Below are 21,613 nucleotides of genomic sequence, written 5' to 3' on the forward strand. Positions count from 1 at the left end.
TATGTGCTAATATACAGCATCTTATATAGAGCTCAGCAGGGATGAAGAAAAGCCCTCATAACAGAAACGCAAAATGTCATTTTTACAAACAGGAGATGGGGATAAGAATAACCTAATTCCTATCATTTCCTATAAAATGAAATACAGTCTTCACACTGAGCATAGTAATATTGTTTATATGATAAAAAATGTTACTGCTCTTCCTAAAAAGCAAAGAAATATGATGCATGATCCCAAGATAATGCCAAAGACAGTGATAATGACAGCAACAGTTAAGTTTACTTGCTGCTGGTAAATTATTCACATATATGGGCAAGTACACAAGAGTCAGCAAGGAAAATTCCAACTAGACCTCAGGGAAAAAATCCACAATGAGTATTGCCAAAGGTTGAGACAGATTGTCCAGAGGGGCTGTAGAACTGCCATCCTTGGATATATACAGACTTTATTTGGGTAAAGCCCTAAACAATCTGATTTAACCTTAATGTTAGACCTGCTTTGGGAAGGGGCATTGGACCAGATGGTGTCCAAATGTCTCTCTGACCCAATTAGTATATGGTTCTAGCCCAGATACTGTTCTAGTGTATAGGGAATTTAACAGTGGAATTCAAAGATTATATTTGGTCTATTTTTCATACCTGAATAAATATGCAGTAATTTCAGGTAAGTTGACAGCAGTTTGAGGGAGTTATCCTCCTCTCTGTTCAGCATGGATAAGGTCACATCTGGAGTGCTGTGTCCAGTTCTGGACTTCTCCGTATGAGAAAGAAAGTCCAGGACAGGGCTGCAGAGAAGATTAAGGGGCTAGAGCATCCTTCATTTGAGAAGAGACTGAGAGTGGGGGGACTGCTCAGCTGGAGAAAAGAAGGCTCAGAGGAATCTTAACCAGCATGTAAATTCTTGACGGGAGAGAATGAAGGTGAAGTCAGACTGTTCTTAGTAGTGCCTACTGCAGGACAAGGGCTAATGGCTGTGAATTGAAACACATGAAATCCCACCTGATCACAAGAAGACTTTTTTTTTTATTATGAAGGTGGTCAAAACTGGAACGGGTTGTCCTGAGAAGTGGTGCAGTCCCCATCTGTTGACATATGCTAAACTCAGCTGGACACAGTCCTGGACAACCTGCTCTAGCTGACCCTGCTTGAGCAGAGGGGTTGGTTTAGATGGTCTCCAGGGGTCTCTTCCAACCTAAGCAATTCTGTGAAGTTTTCAAGATTTTAGAAGTCACAAAATGGCATTTCCATCAGATGTGTAGATACTCAGTATTCAGTAAAGGTGAATGCTATGGCTTCCCACTAAATATCATCCAGATTGCTTCATAATGCCTATTAAGAAAACTAGTGATTGTTTTGTTGTTTGTTGGTTTGTTTTGATGCCTGGTTTCTTGGTTGGGTGGTTTTGTTGTTGTTGGTTTGTTTGGTTTTTTTTTTTTCCATTATTTTCCCAATCCATATGTGTCCTAGTAATTTTTCCATCTACAAAATACAAGTAACTCTTTGGAGGACTGGAAGGTAGTTGGAGACTTGCGTATGAACAGACTCTGGTGTAGTTCTCTAGGGATGTAAGGTTCTACTTGTGGATCTACTTGCAGAATTAGAATTACGTATTTCAAATGTTACTGAGAACTTGGCTGTATTGATCAATGGTTATCTTCTCTCTGGAATTTACTTGAGAACTGACATAAAACATTGGTATTTTCAAAAAGGTTGGAGCTGCATTAATGAGTAAAATTAGTGAAATGCCTGGAGTTGAGACGTTCTTACGTGTTCTGGCTGTTCCTTTAAAAAGAAACATTTTATTCCTATTAAATGTAAATAATTACTCTGTTTCACATTAGGATGATCCAGTAGTTCTTGGGGGATTGCAAGAAACTACTTTTCTTTGATAATGCTTAGAAAGCAGTCTTTAGTTGCTATGTGTTAGGTGAGCTCATGTATGTACAAAAGGACTTAGTTTTTTGGAAAAGTAAGTACTGTGCAAGTAAGGACACAGAGAACTGCTGAGTACAAGTCAGTCTGTAGGAAAGTCGAAGTTTAAGAAATACGGAGAAATAGGAGCAGCTGTATTTTCATCACTGAGTCAAGTCAAGGCAATCACCCTGTCATACCATGTTTGCTGTCTCTTATACGTTATATATATTTATTCTGACTAGCTCAGTTTATTATGCTAATTCTGTTTCTCTCATAATATGAAAATCACTGCCTTGTTTGATTCAAACACTATTCCTCTGTACCTTTTAACTGCTGCAAGTAGATCAAAATAATCACATCACTTAACAGTCCTATATTAAACCCTGAACAACACTATCGTATGCTAGGAGTTAACTACCTCTGAAATAATAATTCATGTCTATTAACATAATATACTTCCTTATGATATAAAGTTAGGAGCAAGTATTTTATTTAAGAAAGTTTATTCCACTATTTTCCTCTGATAATGAATTGAGAGCTTCTGTACGGCTTCTTGTTTGTTCTCTGTGTTGTGTTCTTGAGAAGTGCCAAATGCCTTAACTTTCATCATGTTCAGTGAGAGTGAAGGGCACTCAGCATCTTATAAATACAGCTTGATGCCAGCAGGACTAAGCTCTGACACTGTGAAGAGATGAGGCATGAATTTGTCACGTAACCTGTTACTTAGTAGTAGTCCTTAAAAGAAGGACTTCAGTATGGCTTTTGGGAATCTGTACCAGTGGTGTATGTCTGAAGTGTCACAACTGCTGTGCAGCTATTACTGTATGGACTACACAGCATAATAAATGTTGTAACTCTGCATTTTTAATGTGCTTGAATAGAACATTGTGTATCCATTACTGTGTAAACATGAGCTAGCTGATAAATTTGTTTAGAGATATTTTTTTTCCCCAGTATGGACACTTGATAAACTCTGCTTTGAAATCTCACTTAGCACCCAGTTTATTTTTAAAACAAATCTTACCATACACAGTCATTCTGAAACAGCCAGGAGAGCATCAGCAGTTGCTTGTTTTAAATAATAACACTGTGTCATGCTTGGTCTACATTCAAGCGGGGCTGCTTTCATGCTCCTTCTGAAAAATGTCAACTTCTGCTAAACTGACAGAATATGACTGCTAATTAAAATATGCCCAAGAGAGATACGTATAGTCTGTGATGTCTACTTTCTGTTAGTGTTCTCTAACCTTTGAGTCAGCAGTGTGTGCTTTATGGTATAATAATGCAAATAATGGTTAATAACAGCAGACCAAAACCCTCAAAACACAAGTTTCTGTCAAACTGTATCACATAGAATCATAGAATAGTTAGGGTTGGAAAGGACTTTAAGATCAAGTTCCAACGCCCCTGCCATGGGCAGGGACACCTCGCTCTAAACTGTATTACCCAAGGCCTCGTCCAACCTATCCTTGAACACTGCCAGGGATGAAGCATTCACAACCTCCCTGGACAACCTATTCTAGTGCCTCACTACCCTAACAGGAAAGCATTTCCTCCTTATATCCAATCTAAACTTCCCCTGTTTAAGTTTTAACCCATTACCTCTTGTCCTATCACTACAGTCCCTAATGTGACTTTGAAAGAACTTTATAGACTTCTGTTGCTGTTGTGGAGAAATAATCTCATCCAAGCTGAACATTCTATCAGGTAATATTATGCATGTTCTGTTGAGTTACTCTATGTCAGGTTTATCACGCATTCACCACTGCACGGTATCTTTAATTGTCAGTTTATAATGCACGACTCAGCCCTGCAGTTGACCTGATGTAACTGGAGATCTACTGGAGGGTAAATATGCCAGAAGTAGGAATGGATGCTGGAGCAGGCCTAAGTTACAAAAGCCTTCTGGTGTTGCAGCACATACCCGAGGATGAAAGGGAGACTGTACTGGAGGGCTAAGGCAAAATGAGTATTTGTTTCAAATGCAGAATGGAAAAGCAAAGACCTAACACAGTCACAGGTAATGTGAGGGTACTGCAGCCAATACAGGAAATGCGTCCTTATGTTCTTATTATTAAAATGAGTGTAGAAGAAATTTTCTAGAAATAGTGCAATTGAAAAATATCATTAAGGCAGCTTTAGTTTTACGGATAATTTCCCGGTAATATGGTGCATTTCTGATAACAGGGGAGCAAGTAGCAGATGCGCTGAACTACGGAGGCAGCATCAACTCGTGCTTCATAACTCTCTGGTTAGGCGGTCCCGGCTAGAGGGAAGCACATATGTAACGTGTGTAACTGTTTACAGGATTTAGGCCTAACTTAGTCCAGGGGTTTGGTATTTCCTCTGGAGGGATGGAAATGGGTGTAAGTTTCACCCTTTAGGGGCAGGAGCTGAAGTTATCTTCAAGCGGTGATGTGTGGCCAGGCGAGGGCTGCGCGGCGGCCGCTCCGCCGCTTTACCTATGACCGGCCGCAGCTCCACTCCCGCTTCTGCCTGCTCTCCCCTCGCACCCAACCCCTCCGCCCGCCCAGGTGCCGCTGAGGGGCTGCCGGTGGCTCTTGCCCCGGAGCGGCGCTGCGGGCCGTGGCGCAGCAGGGCTCGGCCGGGGAGCAGCGCCTGCGCGCCCGTCCCGCCCTGGGACCGGCCGCGGCAGCCTAGCGGGGAGGGCAGGAGGGAGGGCTCGGAGGGGGCGGGAGGTGCACGCCGTTTCCCTTTCTCTTTCGCTGGGCGGCCGCGGGGCTGCGCCAGGTACTGGGGGGGGGACGGGAGGCGCCGCAGGTACGGGGAGCGGGGGACAGGAGCCGAGGCAGAGCACGGCCGCCGCCGTTTGCTGCCGGCGGGCTCCCGCGGCGCTGGGGCGGGGTGTGGGGGGTGAGGGCCCCGCCCCACCGGGGCCCTTCGAGGCCTGCGGAGCTCGGCGGGGCCCGGCGGAGCTGGCCCGTGGCTCCTGCACCTGTCAGCGAGGCTGCTTGTCCCGCCGCTGGCCGGAGCCTGGTGCGGGTAGGGCGCTGCCGGGAGCTCGGCTGCCGGGCACCCCGCTGCTGTTATGTAAATAACAGCCGGGCTGCGTGCCCCTGCCAAGTTCATGGTGACTCGTGTCCTCTGGGGCATCGTCGCTGTGCTGCCGGGTTCACGCACCTCTGTATTTCCACGTGTGTTACAGGTAGGAAGATGACTCGCCTGGCACAGGAGCAGGAGTTATGAGCCATGTCCCTGTGAGACGTCCAGAATTAAGAGCAAATGCCTGGAGAAGTCCAGTTGCACAGAGCAGCACCACAGCTCTTGTGAACCGTGGGCATCGTCATCTCTCAGACTTGCTCCTCTGGTCCCGAGCGCTCTGCCAGCATTTCCTGCTCCACGAATGGCTACCCAGAGGAAGCACTTGGTGAAAGATTTCAATCCTCATATCACCTGCTATATCTGTAAAGGCTATCTCATCAAGCCAACTACAGTAACCGAGTGCCTCCATACCTGTAAGTAGTACTTTGCAAAACATTCCCTCCTTCATAAGTGATGCTTCCTTGAAGCGTTTAATATGCTCTCTATGCCCGTTTTTGTTTCCTTCTGAAGCGTTGCATGAAATGCCATGTAGTTTCTGATTGGGTTTCCAGATCATCCTTTCCAGATGCTGATCTGCCATCTGGGTCATCTTGAGGGTATGTCAACTCTGCTTAACACCTTGCAGAATAAGAACACCCCTTTTCTTTCCCCCAAGCTAGTGGTGATTATGGTGGCTCTAGAAGGAAATACGTATCGTTGTGGCCTGGCTTATCCCAAGTAAGATCATTAGGTTAGGTGTGGTATTTTGATAATGTAACTAGGCTTTTGAAACTAGAGCTATGTGTCTGTTGGCAGTGTGCATGATGGATACACCAGTTCAGTCAGTACTGGCTCACATCTCTCTGTAGTGTGTTCATGGCACAATGCATAGAAATACTTGAAAGTTGGCAAAATGTTTATTTAGGGAGTAGATCTCTTTGAGTGAAACTGACTTGGGAAAAAATAGGTTGTCTTACGTTCCTCGTACTTCTAAAACATTGATGTGTATGACATATTAAACATGAATGCTCTATGACAGTCTTATGCAAGCTAAATCATTTTACTGGTTTTTTTTTTAACATTCATTCTCGAATAGAAGATAGTTTGCTTGGACCTCTTGAGAATTTGTCATCTTTCCAAATAAAATTTAAATTATTCTAAAAGAAGAATAAGGGGTGCTATATGTTTTCTGGTAGCTTTCCCATTCTTAAGCCTTCAATAAATACCAGTTGAAAGCCTTGTGTTAGCATTTCCTGTCCTGTGCAGTGTTGTTCTTGCAGTTGTTACTGTCTTCACTGTTAAATTTTACATTATGGTGTCCTGTCCTTAGTATGTCAAGTGCTAGAAAATTAAAACTGTCAAAGCCATTGTGCAGCAGGAAAATGACATAGGTGCCATCCTGGAAACATGGTGGGATGACTTGCACAACTGGGGTGCTGCAATGGATGGCTATAAACTCTTCAGAAGAGATAGGAAAGGAAGAGAGGTGGGGAAGCCTGTGTGTTAGGGAGCATTTTGATTGTCGAGAGCTTAATGATGGTGACAATAGGGTTGAGTGTTTAGGGGTAAGAATCAGGGAGAAGTCCAACAAGGCAGATATCGTGGTGAGAGCCTGTTATAGGTCACCCAACCTGGATGAAGAGGCAGATGAAATATTCTCAGTGAAGTTGGGAGAAGTCTCACAATAGCTGTCTCTTGGTCTCATGAAGGACTTCAGCTTTGCAGATGTCTATTGGAAATGCAGTACAGCAGAGAGTAAACAGTCTAGGAGGTTCCTGAAGGGTGTGGAAGATAACTTCCTGACCCAGCTGGTGCGTGAGCCAGCTAGGGAAGGCATCCACTGGACCTCTTTGTGAACGGAAGAAGACTTGTGGGTGATGTAGTGGTTGGAGGTCATCTTGGGCATAGCAATCACGATAGAGTTTTCGATTCTTAGAATGTCAAGGTAGCACAACTGCTAATTTTGACTTCCAGCAGGCGGACTTTGGCCTGTTTAGGAGCCTGGTTGACAGAGTCCTTTGAGAAGCAGACCTGAAGGGGAAAGGAGTCTGGGAAGGCTTCCTGGACATTCTTCAAGAAGGAAATCTTAAAGACACAGGAGAAGGCTGTCCCCATGTGCCATAAGTCAAACTGGTGGGGAAGAAGACTGGGCTGGCTGAACAGAGAGCTTTGCCTGGAACTCAGGAAAAAAAGGAGAGTTTATGACCTTTGGAAGAAGGGGCAGGCAAGTCAGGACAACAGTGAGGATGTTGTGAGGTTATTCAGGTTGCAAATTAGAAGGCCCCACCCAACTAGAATTTAATTTGGCTACCTCTGTAAAAGACAAAAAATGTATCTATAAATACAATGGCAACAAAAGGAGGGCTAAGGACAATCTCCGTTCTTTATTTGCTGCAGTGGGAAGCATGCAACAAAGGGTGAGGAAAAGGCTGAGGTGCTTAATGCTTTCTTTGCCTCAATCTTTAACAGTAAGACCAGTTGTTCTTCAGGTAGCCAGCCCCTGAGCTGGCAGACAGGAATGGGGAGCAGAATGAAACCTCCATAATCCAAGGGGAAAAGGTGAGTGACCTGCTACACCTTTTAGACACACACATGTCCATGAGGCTGGATCGTATCCACCCAAGGGTACTGAGGGAGCTGGCAGAAGTGCTTACCGTTCCATTTCCATTTATCAGCAGCCTTGGCTAACTGGGGAGGTCCCAGCTGACTGAAGTTAGCAAATGTGATGCCCATCTACAAGAACAGTTGAAAGGAGGATCTGGAGAACTGCAGGCCTATCAGTCTGACCTTGGTGCCAGGGGAGGTTGTGGGGCAGATCATCTTGAGTGCCATCACATGGCACATTATAGGACAACCAAGTGATCAGGCCCGGTCAACATGGGTTTATGAAAGGCAGGTCCTGCCTGACCAAGCTGATTTCCTTCTGGGACTAAGGTGGCCTCCTTAGTGGATGAGGGAAAGGCTGTGCATGTTTTCTAACTAGATTTTGGTAAAGTCTTTGGCAACATTTCCCACAGCATTCTCTTGGAGAAACTGTGTGCTCATGGCTTGGATGGGTGTACTCTTCACTGGGTAAAAAACTGTCTGGATTGCCAAGTCCAAAGAGTGGTGGACCTGCATCCAATTGGTTCCAGGTCTCAAGTGATGTTCCCTAGGGCTCTGTATTGAGGCCAGTTCTGTTTAGTATCTTTATCAATGATCTGGATGAGGGCACCAAGTGCATCCTCAGAAAGTTAGCATGTGACACCAGGTTGAGCCAGGAGTGTTGTTCTGCTGGAAGGTAAGAAAGTTCTACAGAAGGATCTGGACAGGCTGGATCAATGGTCTGAGGCTAATTCTATGTGGGCTCAGTGCCAGGTCCTGCCAGGTGCTGGTTGTCAGCCAGCTGAATATGAGCCGGCAGTGTGCCCAGGTGGCCAAGAAGGGCCAACAGCATCCTGGCCCTTATCACAAATAGTATAGCTAAGTATTACTATGTTTCATAGTATTATTCTTCTGTTTTGAGTTACTTGGTAAAAAAAAAAAAAAAAAAGTTCTGGAGAAGTTAAGCAAAGTGTCTTTATAAGAACTTGAAATAAAACAGGAGGGAGAGAGGTATATTACCTATTATTGAATTATCTTTCCCTTTAAAGAAAATGGAAAAATTCGAGCACTTGCTATTTTTCTATGGTTGGAACAGTAGTAACTTTTAAAAGGTTGGGGTGAGACGAAAAGAGCTGCATTAGAAATTAGCTCACACTTAGTAAAAAATAGGTTTTATTATGGTATCTTTCTGTTTAGATAATTTATATGTGTATTTACTTTGGCTGCCATTATAAAACAGTGTCAGGAGGAGCTTTTTTTTTTTTGTCAGCAGCATCTGTTTCTTTTGTTCACTTGTAGATCGTGAGCTCTTCACTGAAACAGCTCTGCTACTGCCTACTCCCCAGATTAGCACATGCGAATTTTACAGAGCTGCCATATAGTTGCACAGGTCTCCTCACAGAAAAGATGCTACATGTTTTGGTCATTAAGTAGAACTACAGGAAAGGAGGTGAAGTTTCTTTAAAGCAAAGTTAAGTTACCAAAATACAAAGCTTACAAAGATGGAAAGGAAAATGAAAAACTTAAAGTGGTGATACGGAAGTCTTAGTTTGTAGAGTAAAAGGTGATCTGTATGTGGCAGTATTCAGGAAGATACTTTGACAAATTACTTTACACTTTGGCTTGTAGAAAGTATTTAAGCTTTTTTGGTTGGTTGGAGGTTTTTTTGGTTGGTTGGTTGGTTGGTTGGTTGGTTGGTTGGTTGGTTGGGGTTTTTTTATGTACAGGTATGGTCCTTCAGTCATATCCAGATAGGTACCAAAAAGTGCAATGATTTTAACAGTCCTTTGGTATTTGTCTTGTACTGCTAATTGTGGTAATTCAAAAAACAGTGTTGCACAGATGACCAAAATCTGCAGATATTAACAGTTTAAGAAGCAGCATGAATTCATTCGATATTGTGAGTACAACATATTTCTCTTGACAAGATGAAAAGCCTTGAAGTATTGACCTAGATGTTGTCCAGCAGCTGTACAGGAACTAGTATGATCAGTAGTAACTAAATCAGTGATTAATTCACATAATATGTTTTGCTGAAAAATGTTAAGTAGCGAAGTTCTGCTCTGAGGAATATGTTCCTTTTTAATAAGAGATGTTTCTGTTGGCTTTTTTGGAAATGTTGGACAGACAAGTCCACCATTTATTTACTGGGGAGAATAAGCGCAACCTGGGAATCACCATTACAAATTTTCCTGTCTCTGTTATGAAGGAAGTGCTTGTATTACAGCAAAATAATTAATTATTCTGCAAATTCAGCAGTTTGTTTCTTGTTTCCCATTTGCAACAGAATGGCTTTGTCTTAAGGCCCAAGACCTTTCTTCCTAGTCTGTTACACAGTTGTCAAGGATGTTGAAGAACTACTGGTTGAAGCAGGCTAGATGTGAGCTAAAGGGTATGTCCCATCCTGTCTCCTGAGTCACTCCATTGTTTAGGGCAGTGTGCACTTACTTGGAAAATAAACTTTCCTCAGGAATGTTCTTTAGTGTCCTAAAAAATATCAGACTGTTTACACAGTCTTAGAAGTGTTGGTTGGAAGGGACATCTGGAGGTTGTCTGCGCCAGCTTCATGCATGAGGCAGGTTAGTTGCCAACACTACACAACACTGTGCCAGGTAAAGCCATGGCTCTGTATAGCTGTCAGTTTCCAAATGTGGAGACTTCGCAGCCTCTCTCAGCAACCATTTCCAGTGCTACACTGTTTACCCAGTGGAGAAGTTCTGAATGTCCTACCAAACAACTTGTCACCGTTGCTCCTTGTGGTACTATTTGCCACTACCAAGGAGAGCTGGGCTCTGTCACTTCTGTGACTGCTGTTCAAGTGGTATAAGTTGTGGTTAGTTTACCTACTAGCCTCAACCACGGTTTGCTTTTGATAAATTGATCTTGCCTATTCCTGATTACGTTTTTGTCTCTCATGTGATTGGAAATTGATTCCAAGGGACATCATGTGATCGGTCATCTTTCCAGGGAGCTAGGGGAGACTGTTTAGCTATAGTTATCTGGTCATCCTTCCCATCTTTCTTAAAGGTGTGCCTAACACACTACCCTTTTCCGGTCATCAGACACCTCCTATGATCATCATAATTACCGTGATAAACTTTCAGCTTAGTAAATCCTACCTGGCTTATAGTATGAATACATCCACCTTCCTATATAACCTATTCCTAAGTTTTTCCCCTCATTCATTACCAGACCCACATTTTGTCAGAACTTCCTGTCACTGAAAGGCAAGCTGCCATCTGCAGCTGTATTCATCACCAGTTTTTCCCTGTTTATGAAGAGCAGATCAAGTGTTACATTACTCCTAGTTAGTTTCTCTGGTATTTGCCTTAAGAAATCATCAACTGATGCAGTCTAGGAACTTTGAGAAATGTCATTCCATGCAGGAAAATTACCAGAGGTGTAATCTTCAATATCAAACCAATAATCAAACAAACAGAATTTTTTCAGGTTTTGCTAAAAAAACTTACGCTCTCACCAAAAGATCTCAAAAGAGATATAGTGCAGCAAAACTTCCCACCCTCAGACAGGCAAACTGATCTGCTTTCATACTCCTCCCCCTGCAGAAGCTTCAGTCAATGGCTTGTTACCGATCTTAAAGGTTAGCAGATATGTCTCATTCTGAAACTGAAAATTTCAACCCAGAAAGTGTTTTTTGATCACCACGTACTGAAATTATCTCTCCTTTTTAACAGAAGGGAATCCAGTCTGACTTTCTCTGGTAATTGTAATTAATAGAGGAGTGAGTAGTCGCACATGTATATTTTCTGAAAAGGGTGGTTAAGTATATTAAAAGTTTTCTGTCCTGTTTTGGTGCAGACTCTTTCCCTAAAAGCAAGTGCTTTTAAGCAGTTAAAGTAGCTAATTAAATACTTCATTAAACATAGAAAATATGTGTTCCATCACTGAGATGGGTTTGATGTTCCAGTACCTGTGCGTATCCTGTGCCCCTCTGCTCACTGGATTAAAGAGTGACTTTGAGAGACGGGATCCTTGAAAGAAATCAAAGGATGAATTCTAACAAAGAATTTGTGCCACAATTAACTAATTAAACTTTCTCATGTAAAATATTTTGGTTTAAAAATGCAATAGGAATTTTTATGAATGAAGTGTAATATGAAGTTTTTCTCATTGAGCAATATGTGTGTAAATGGACATAAGATAGGTTGTTTTTTTTTTTTTTGTTTGCACGAGATGACAGATAGCACAGCTGATTAAAAAGGTCTAAAAGATTGTGTGAGCCAGGTATCTATGTACTGGCAAAAGCAGTATTGTGAACTATGCTATGGTTGCCAGCCAATTAGCATATGTCATGCAAGTACTCTTATCAGCTGTAGTAAATCACCTTATATGTGAGTTTAACTTTTATTGTGACTCATCTGAAGTGTCATAGTGCAACCATGAAATCCAGGTCCTTATTTCACTGGCATGTGTAGCACATACCTCAACATTCTGCAAACTGTGTACATTTTGGTTCTTTTGCCTATTTGCTACCACAGCATGACCTACTGTAAAGCAAGTGAAACCATGTCATTTTGTTAACCTTCACCAGAAGTGTGTTTCTGTTGGTTTGTTTGTTTGTTTGGGTTTTGTTTGGTTTATTTTGTTGTTTGTTTGGGGTTTGGATCGCTTTGTTGTTGTTGTTGGGGTTTTTTTCCCCCATAGGTGGTGAATTAAAAGTATCTGTAGTTAAATTGTATTTAAAGACTCCCTTTTTCCCTACCCTTTTCACCCAATACTTGGACCTCATCCCATTCTCTGAAACTTCAGTGGTAAGGCTTTGAAAAATGTTCAGTATTTTATATTGAGAATGACAGAGGATGATTATACCTATCATATCTGAAAATACTGATTGATGATCATACTCCTACTAGGAGTATTATGTATCAGTTCATTATTCTTGGGTGCTAGAATTTTTGTGTATTTTTTACTTTCACATTGCTATCAGTAAATCACATTTAGTTTTGACAGGCAAATCGTCATAGCACCATCGCTTTACATGAGAAAAAGCAACAGTTGTTTTAGATTGCTGCGTTACTGATCTAACAGTTTCAAGGTTTTTTCACTGTATAAGATGATCTAATCCTTTGAGCTGGCTGCACGAAGACTTGTTACCTATCTGTAAGTTTGCCGGGTAGGGAATATATCCATGTAGGACTGGCTGAGGACTCTAGCTTCCTTATGATGTTTTGTCTGTATATATTCTACTTAAAGACCTCTCTTAACTAGAGGTTAAGCTCTTCATTAATTATTAGTCACTTTCTTAAACCATGCATGGCTTCCAAGGGTGCCATCTTTTTTCAAAAAGAGTTATAAGGAGAGCATGTAAATGTATTCAGACTGAGGAATTCAGTTTATTTCCATAGATTGGTTTATAGTAGAATTTATTTAATATTAGAAATATTAATTAGAAATAGTAGTTAGAAATATTTCTTCAGGTAACATTACAATGGATTTTAGCAGGCTTTATGTTTGGCAGCAATTAGTATTTGGGAGGTTCTGGGGAGTCAGTCATCTGACTTCAAATAAGTGTGTCTGTTATCTGTCCTGTGGCGTAGGGTTCTTCTGAATAGTAACAGTTTCAAATTTCATACAGTAAATTAAAGCCATAGCTCAGTAAGGTCCTCTTTGTCTTTACTTTGAAAAACAAAAAGCCTAGCAAAGCCAAATTTTAAATACGTGTACCATGCAATTTAGTCCTTTTCAAAGCAGTCTGATCAGTGTCATCTCATTATCACAGTCTGCGAGAACTTCTGTGTATGGAACAGAGATCCCAAGAGCAAGTAAAGGGAATTAAATTCTCTTCCAAGAATTTTAGGCATAGCTTCCTTAAAACACAGGGAGGTGCTTTTGGAAGGCGGCTAGTACTGATTGCCTACAGAAGGAAACCTCTCTGGTACTGATATGAAGCTACTGGTAATCCTTTTGAACAAATTTTGTGCTAATCGTCTCAGAGTCTCCATTGCTAAAAATTTCCCAACTAAGATTAGTAGTTAGGCTTATCAGTTCCAAAATTTATATTGACCAATGCCAATTGCATTTATGCCATTTTTCCATTTCTTTTATTTTTATAATTCTATTAAAATTGGTGTCAGATTAGAAAGACTGACCTAATAAAGATGCTGCTGTTTATACCAGACAAGATGTTTACAACAACAGAAAAAAATTAAAGAACAACTCCTTCCTTGAACACCACCACGGATGGAGCATTCACAAGTTCCTTGAGCAACCCATTCCAGTGCCTCACCACCCTCACAGGAAAGAACTTCTTCCTTATATCCAATCTAAACTTCCCCTGTTTAAGTTTTAACCTGTTACCCCTTGTCCTATCACTACAGTCCCTAATGAAGAGTCCCTCCCCAGCACCCCTATAGGCCCCCTTCAGATACTGGAAGGCTGCTATGAGGTCCCCACGCAGCCTTCTTTTCTCCAGGCTGAACAGCCGCAACTTTCTCAGCCTATCTTCATATGGGAGGTGCTCCAGTCCCCTGATCATCCTCGTGGCCCTCTTCTGGACTTGTTCCAACAGTTCCATGTCCTTTTTATGTTGAGGACACCAGAACTGCACACAACACTCCAAGTGAGGTCTCATGAAAGCAAAGGAACAGGATCTCATCCTTCGACCTGCTGGTCACGGTCCTTTTGATGCAGCCCAGGATACGGTTGGCTTTATCATTGCATGTGTGTGGCTGGTGTTTGATCAGTCACGGGACTGAGCTATGCCTTCAGTTGCTCCCTATGCTTCTTTGTATTTCAAGTAGGTGAAAGAAGGAAAGATAGTTCAGATAGTTACGGGAGCTGGGACGGCTGAGGAGCTACTGATCAGCTAAATAATTCCTCCTTGTGATGTTTGCCCCTGGGTTAAACATGTGCAAATGCTACATCTTCAGGAAAACTCTGAGCTGAGAATCTTCATATATTTTCAATTTCAAGGATAACTTACATTATTTTCAGTTATAGAGGAAACTCACGATCATATTAGTGAGGAGAGATTATAGAAATCTTTACTACATTTTTTTTAAGTTATTTGGACTTGTGCTTTAATTTAAGCATGTTCTGAAGTGCTTCTTTGGGTTGGCATGAGGGCTTCTCTATGGGTGATGAAGTTCTTTATGTTCTGTAAGTGTAGTAGCAAAATTCAGTTTTAGGAGTATTAGTTATAAAAAGTATATGGAAAAAGGAAGAAATTGTGTAGGTGCGGAACATCATATTTGCTTCTTACCCTGTGGAAGTGTTAGGGAATGCATGTGCAAAAATCAGTTAAGTCTAGTATTTTAACAAATTATAAAAGATCTGTGACATAAGAAGAGTTTTGTAATTACAGGTTCTTGCATCTGTGTGACAGTGCTAAATACCTCACAACTTTAGGTTAAGAAAAAAATTAACTCTTGTCCTGAGGGTTGAATAGCACTCTCACAGCATCAGCATCTTCAGCTGTTCTGGAGGCCCTATGTGCAGAGGACCACAGTGCGCCCCACTTACTGGGATTATTTGGCAGGACTCAGGAGCTTCCTGAGCTTGTTTTACCAGATCATCGGAAATCTGCCGTGCATCTAGCTCTACTAGAACCATTTAGGTTGGGGAAGGTGCCAAGAGCCAGCCAGAGAGCTCTGAAATCTGTCTGTCTAACTTAAAGGGAAAAGTTCATGTGATTTCAGCCAAACCTATGAAGTTAACATCCTTAAGTTCATGTTCTAAAGCAGTTGGAAAAAACATCTGCACAGGTTTAATGTATGTGTATTATCAGTGTCAGCTGAGTTGCAGTAGCTCTTCTGAGAAAAGATAAATGCACACTTTGCTTCTTAGGTGACATTTGTTAAAGGAATTTCAAGATTCCTTAAAGATTTTCATATAATCAGGATTTACCAGCTTGTTTAGAGGTACTCTTAGTTCATTAGGTAATTGATGAAAGAAATTACAGTGTTTCAGCAGAAAGCATATTGTAATTGCAGCAGTCCATTTATTTTTTCAGTCCATTTACTGATGAATTTGCAGTTCTCATTTCAGTTTAGGTGAAGTAATAATAAACAGAGGACGGAGTTTATCTCCATGCAGAATGTTGTAATGCAATAATAATAGCAGGCATATTTGTTGTCATCAGCTTGGCTTCTATTTTCTTATTAATGGCAGTAAAGTCGTCAGTCTGCAGTTAATCATTTAGAAACAACAGAATTGTAGCACCTTGTTTGGTTTAATTCCAGTTTATTGGATTTTAAATTCACACTGTTGTTGTTTTGGGTTTGTTTATACCCGCCATGGTTATGATCCTGATTTTTCATTGCAAGATTCAATTATTAAGTGTTCCCTGTAAGTTCTGTCAGAGCTTTTGAAGGCACTATGTCAAAAGGGAAACATAGCTACATTGAACCTGTGTACAATTTCCGTCAACCTTTATCTTACAGTGAGTATTTACAACAGTATTTTTAGCTGCCAGCAACACTGCTGGAAAGAAAATAATGTGCGTAAGTCATTCTGAAATCATCTGAAGTGATGGTTGGCCTTGCTGGGCTAGAGCAACCCAGCATGCACTTTCTCAGAACCTGCTCTTTTACATGTTCTGTATGGTATGGGGTTTGCATTTTATGATGCTGGGAGAATTTTAAGTAGTAAAAATCTTGCATACTTTGAAGCAGCACTTGTTTAATCTGTGCTGCTGAACTCAGTGTGTTGGCCAAGCAGAAGTAGCTACAGCTTTGAGGAAGAAGTAGATAGAATACATTCCTTATTTGCTTTAAAATAATACTCTGATGCATGAAGTAGTTAGCTGGTATCATTAGGTCGTGCTCAAGCAATATTATTCAGATCTTAGACTAAGTTGGTTTTGCCTTTTTTTTTCTTCCGTCTCTCAGTTTGTAAGACTTGCATTGTTCAACACTTTGAAGACAGCAATGACTGCCCCAGGTGTGGCAACCAAGTGCACGAGACTAATCCACTAGAAATGTTAAGGTAAGATGACATTGGACAGCATTTGCTGAAATGGAAGAACAAAAAATTAATCTTAATATTTTTATCCTGAAAGGAAATAATTATTTTTTTTTTTGGTTCTTTGTATAATACATAAATCAACTGTTCTTGGCCATTGAAACTATCAATTTCTTATCTCCCAGTAAAAGGTAAATCAACTTTTCAGATATAATAAAAGGAGGAAAGATAATGGAATAATGCAGAAAGACTGTACAAGTTTAATTTTATTTTATTATTGAATTATTTAATGCCTCAAGCAAATAAACCAGATACCTTTTATTCTTTACATGAAATCAAGTTCTAGAATTTCTTTTTCAAGTACTTTAGGGCATTCCAAACTGTGTGCAGCTTTTTGTAATTCATAGAACAATATAGAAAATGAATCATAGAAATAACTGAATGCTTTCCAGGGTGTAGACCTACCAATCTGAATTGAAATCTGCTGTCAGATAAATGAAAAGACACTCGTGAAAGAAAATTCTGACACCAAAAGTACCTTTTCTTGAGAGTTTGCATTTTTTATGTCACAATAATACACATTTTTTAAACAATTATTTTTCTTGAAATTCTGTATTCTCTTTTTGCCATTTTATATTGAAACAAAGGTGATAACCTTGCTACAAGTATAGTACAGAGAAACTGAGAAATGTCATAATAAGTGGAAGAACTAGATGTTTTCCTAAAATGATGAAGCCTCTCCCTGCCCTCAGTCCCAACAGTCCCTCCCCCTTCCCCAATTTTATTAGTTTGTAATACTGTTGGGAGCTTAGGAAGAAATATTCTTACATCAGTGTCGCAATAAATATTTACATACTGTGTTTGCTACAAATTATCATATTTTGCTTTTTGACTGATGCATGTGTGCATGGCAGTTCCCATACGTCTTTATCATCTGAATGTTTTTTTTTAAAGGGCAGGGCTAAAAGGGTAGATGTTTACCCTAAGTATTATTCTGATCTGTCAGTGTCTGAGGTGCTGGGTCAGTTGTAATAGAAGATTCTGCATAGAGTGCTGAAAACAAAAGCATTTTAGAAATATTTCTTTTATTCTGATAGGACCATTTCATAGGATCTAAAAAATGCATTTTCTGAAGCCTCTAATAGATGTTTACTAAATTAATACTACGCTCGAAGCAGGAAATGATAGAAGGGTGAGAAAAGTTGAGACCACAAGCCAGAAATGTGGGAAGAGCTATTTTCTCTGCAGTTATTTCCTGAAACTCCTTTTAGAGTCACCGTGTTTATTTGCCAACAAACTGCATATAGCAAGGAGTTTGGTTGTATTTAATGAAACTGTTTTCAACATTTGCTAAAGTAATAATCAGAAAAGCACATGAACAGTGTAATGGAATTATCTTTTTTGGATGTTGCCTGCCTAACTTAATATGTCTTACCCTCTGACTGTAGAGGCCAGCCCATCATTGCTCAAGAATGCAGTCATTTTCTGAGAAATGGCGTTGAACACTCTAGATAGTATTTTTAACTGAGATCTTTCAGATAAACTGTATAAACCACTTTATAAACTCAGTTCTGAATAACTTCATAACTATGTGAGGTTTTTAAATGTATCTTTCAGTTGGCAGCAATTAGGACAGTTGAAGCAATAAGCCAAACTCTAAAATCCAAAATTGAGCTCCAAAATAAAAGTCTAGGAAGAGTGCTGAATTCTAGAATTCCCCTTCCTGATTTAGCAGAATTCTGAATCATGAATATTCACTAGGGTCTGCAGTGGTCTGCCATGAAGGTAGGCTGCTTTTTTTCTCGATAGCATGCTTCTTGGAAAGCAAGTTCTCTTGAGTGATAGTCTTCATTTGCTTCACTTCAGATAATTAACAGTTATCAGGGAATGGCTTTGATGTTATAACTCATTCAGTATTATAGAAGGGGTGAATAAGAGAGGTTTAGAGGTTGGAAGATGTGAGTGTGCAAAGAAGCATGTCTAAACTGATAATGCTCCTGTTTCGGCATTAACAGGAAGTATCATACTAAATGACTGAGACCGTGTTTGGAGTTATGTCAAGTAGTTTCATTTTGGAATGGGTTTAATGCAAGTCACAGAAATATGAATCTTTTGTTTAGAGTCCTTATAGGAGTGGATAATAGGAACACTGTAAGATGTATATAAAATTAAGAATCTTTTTATAATTTCCTATTATTTTCCCTTATCCTTTGAGTTTTCCTGTACTTAAAAATCAGATAAGTGGGGTTTTTTCCTAAGTTTTTAAAGTATCGATTAGTAGTATTGTCTCATAAGGATAAATAGCTATTTTTGTTTATTTTTGAAAGAAAATGAAGTTATTGACTATGGCACATCAAGCTAGTTCTTGCTGCTAGCATTGTAGATTTGTTAAGTATAGTGGTTTTCTTGCTATGTTAGCATTACTAGAGACTTTTGGTTTGGGCCATTGAAGACAAATTAGGAAGTGCTAAAAGGGAATTTTAAAAATAAATGTAGAAAACCCAGCATGTATTATTCCATCTTGAGGAATAGTTAGTGGGATTTTTAATTAAATTAGTGTTGTTCCCTTCTTATTTCTTTTCTCTTAATGAGTAAGTAATGAAGATTAGAGCTTTCTTACAGTGTGAAATCAATCCCATTTCCAAGACAGGTTCCCAGGTTCCCAGTGCTCTACTGCAGGAACTTCATAGAAAGCAGAACCCTCTAGTTGCATTACATGCTGAAGAGAGACTCTTCGCTAGGGACTGTAGTGATAGGACAAGGGGTAATGGGTTGGGTTCAAAGTTAAACAGGGGAAGTTTAGATTGGATATAAGGAGGAAATCCTTTACTATTAGGGTGGTGAGGCACTGGAATGGGTTGCCCAGGGAAGTGGTAAATGCTCTATCCATGGCGGTGTTCAAGGCCAGGTTGGACAGAGCCTTGGGTGACATGGTTTAGTGTGAGGTGTCCCTGCCCATGGCAGGGGGATTGGAACTAGATGATCTTAAAGTCCTTTCCAACCCTAACTATTCTGTGATTCTATGATATTGATAAAAGGTTCTAGAAGAGATAACATACCATTTGGAAAGCTAGACCTATATTGTTGTCTAGCAGAAACTGAGTGCGCAGACATCCCATGGTTTTAGTTCCCTTCTTACCTGTGAGAAATTACTCTCTATGCTTCTTTGTTTTAGGGGAGGCCTGTTTCACTTGCCAAAGATTCTTTTTATTTTGGGGGTATTTATAAGAAGAAGCAATTAGAAATGCATTGTGTTTGTAGCTTAAGCATTAATATTCTTATGGTATGACTGTCTTTATGAACTAACAGATAACACAGGAAACTACTCTCAGAACAAGGTAACTGGGCAATAGGTCTGATTGTAAATTTTCAATTACAAAAGGAAATTCTGTAAAGAAGGAGAACCTGGACTGCTTGTATATTTGGTATTAAGAAGAGAACTGTTGTCTACTAAAATGGCTTTTAGGCATTCCTCAACAATAAAATCATTCAGTCTTCCTATTTTGCCACTGCCAGTGAACAAAAGCTAGAGAACAGTCATAGGTTTTTTAACAGGCAAATAGTATATTATTAATAACATGTACACATACATATCTGTTTATGTGCAAACATGTGCATAGGTATCTCATTGCTGAGATTAAAAGTTAAGGGAATCAAATATAACAAAGTCAATTATTGTATTGTAGCTTCTGACTGTGTGTCAGAATACTTAATTTCTCTGGCCATATTGCTTAGTACTTGGTTTTGTCCTGGGTTTTTGTTTAGGCTGTGGACAGTGGGAGTTACTGTTCACAAGAGGGCAGAGGAGAGAAATGAAAAAGAGTAAGACAGAGGAAACCAGATGATAAGTGAGGCAAGGAAAGGAAGTGGAACTAGAAAGCGGGTGATAAAAGGATAGGAAACTAGGTAAAATTCAGAGAAAAGGGAAGCAAAATATTTTAGCTTCAGCAGCAAAAGAAAATGCACCATGTCCTCTGGAAGGGACTGTAATAGCTGTTTCTGGCACTAATATCAGGGTAACAGAGGACATGCCTGTGCTGCGTACTGTCGTCTGGTAGACAAATTCATGGCAGATTTAAATAGTTTAAATTAATTATGTTGGGCACTGAGAACTGTCTAGCCAGAGCAGCATGGATGCTCTGTGGTCTTCTTTCTCCTGCCAAGGCTGGTTTGTCTGTGTCGTAATGAGTAGGAAATAGTCTGTTCAGTTTTTCATAACAGCCTTACTACCAAAGCACTTGAACACTTAGTATGATCATGGAGTTTACAGGTTTCATGCTTATTACTCATGATCTGGACCTTAAAATTACATACTTTTTTCCAAGTTTGTTCCTTTTAGTAACACAATTGTTTGCATGTAACAAAAATTAAAATAATGAAAACTTTAGAGTATAATGTTTTGGGGGAGGGTTGTTTTTTTTGTCTTTATACATGAAAAAATAAATTCCTTGGTTAATTCTAAAACAAATCCATTCAGGATGTGGCTGAGATAAGTGGTTGAGATGTTGTCTCTCAAGCTAAAATCAGCTGATTTTTTCAGGATACGTTATTCATAAGAAATATGCAATCTCTTTTATTATTCAAAAGTTTTTGTTATTTAACGGCTGAAAATATATAAAATGCTAGTTTCTACTTAATGTGACATGTATTTTTTCCCTTTGAAAGGCTGGATAACACCTTAGAGGAAATTATATTTAAGCTGGTGCCTGGACTTCGGGAACGTAAGTTTTTCGTTTGGTTTTGGGCGACCTGTTTGGGTTGATGGAGGACATATGGTCGATTCTAGTGATATACCTGTAGTATTGATTTAAAAATTCACATGACTGTTCTCTGATGTTAACTAGAGGAACTGCAGCGGGAGATCGAATTTTGGAAGAAAAATAAACCTCAAGAAAATGGACAAGGTGATGATTTTTTTTTTCTCTCTCATCTGTGTGTTAAGTGACATTGATGATTAAGCCCTTTTTCTTTAAATAGTTACACATGTGCATTGTTTTTACTAAATTCAAAAGGTAACTACAGAAACTTGTAACAAATCTGCATAAATGTAGCTTGGGCCTTCATGTACTGCTGCTTAGCTATTAACCCCTTGTTTTACAAACATTACCTGTTTTACCATAATTTTAATTGCATTTCCCTAAGATCTCACTTTC

General features: G+C 40.0%; 1 protein-coding gene across 4 annotated transcripts in view; it reads left to right on the top strand.

The window, feature by feature from the left end:
* The window catches only part of PCGF5 (polycomb group ring finger 5), a 69,682-nt gene that overhangs the window by 36,268 nt on the left and 11,801 nt on the right, over positions 1-21,613 (top strand). For 2 of the 4 annotated variants that reach the window (XM_061348942.1, XM_061348945.1), the window contains exons 2-5: positions 5,080-5,389; positions 16,388-16,484; positions 21,126-21,181; positions 21,305-21,364. In XM_061348942.1, coding sequence (XP_061204926.1) covers positions 5,278-5,389; positions 16,388-16,484; positions 21,126-21,181; positions 21,305-21,364 — 325 coding nt within the window. In that variant the 5' untranslated portion in view covers positions 5,080-5,277. Of the gene's footprint in view, positions 1-4,547; positions 4,695-5,079; positions 5,390-16,387; positions 16,485-21,125; positions 21,182-21,304; positions 21,365-21,613 lie in introns of those variants that run through there. The other 2 variants (XM_061348943.1, XM_061348944.1) reach the window with 2 other exon arrangements.

The sequence above is a fragment of the Neopsephotus bourkii genome, unplaced genomic scaffold (assembly GCF_033783945.1).
Source record: "Neopsephotus bourkii isolate Nb327-2 ecotype Australia unplaced genomic scaffold, CSIRO-AGI_Nbou_v1 NB_379, whole genome shotgun sequence".
Lineage (NCBI taxonomy): Eukaryota > Metazoa > Chordata > Aves > Psittaciformes > Psittacidae > Neopsephotus > Neopsephotus bourkii.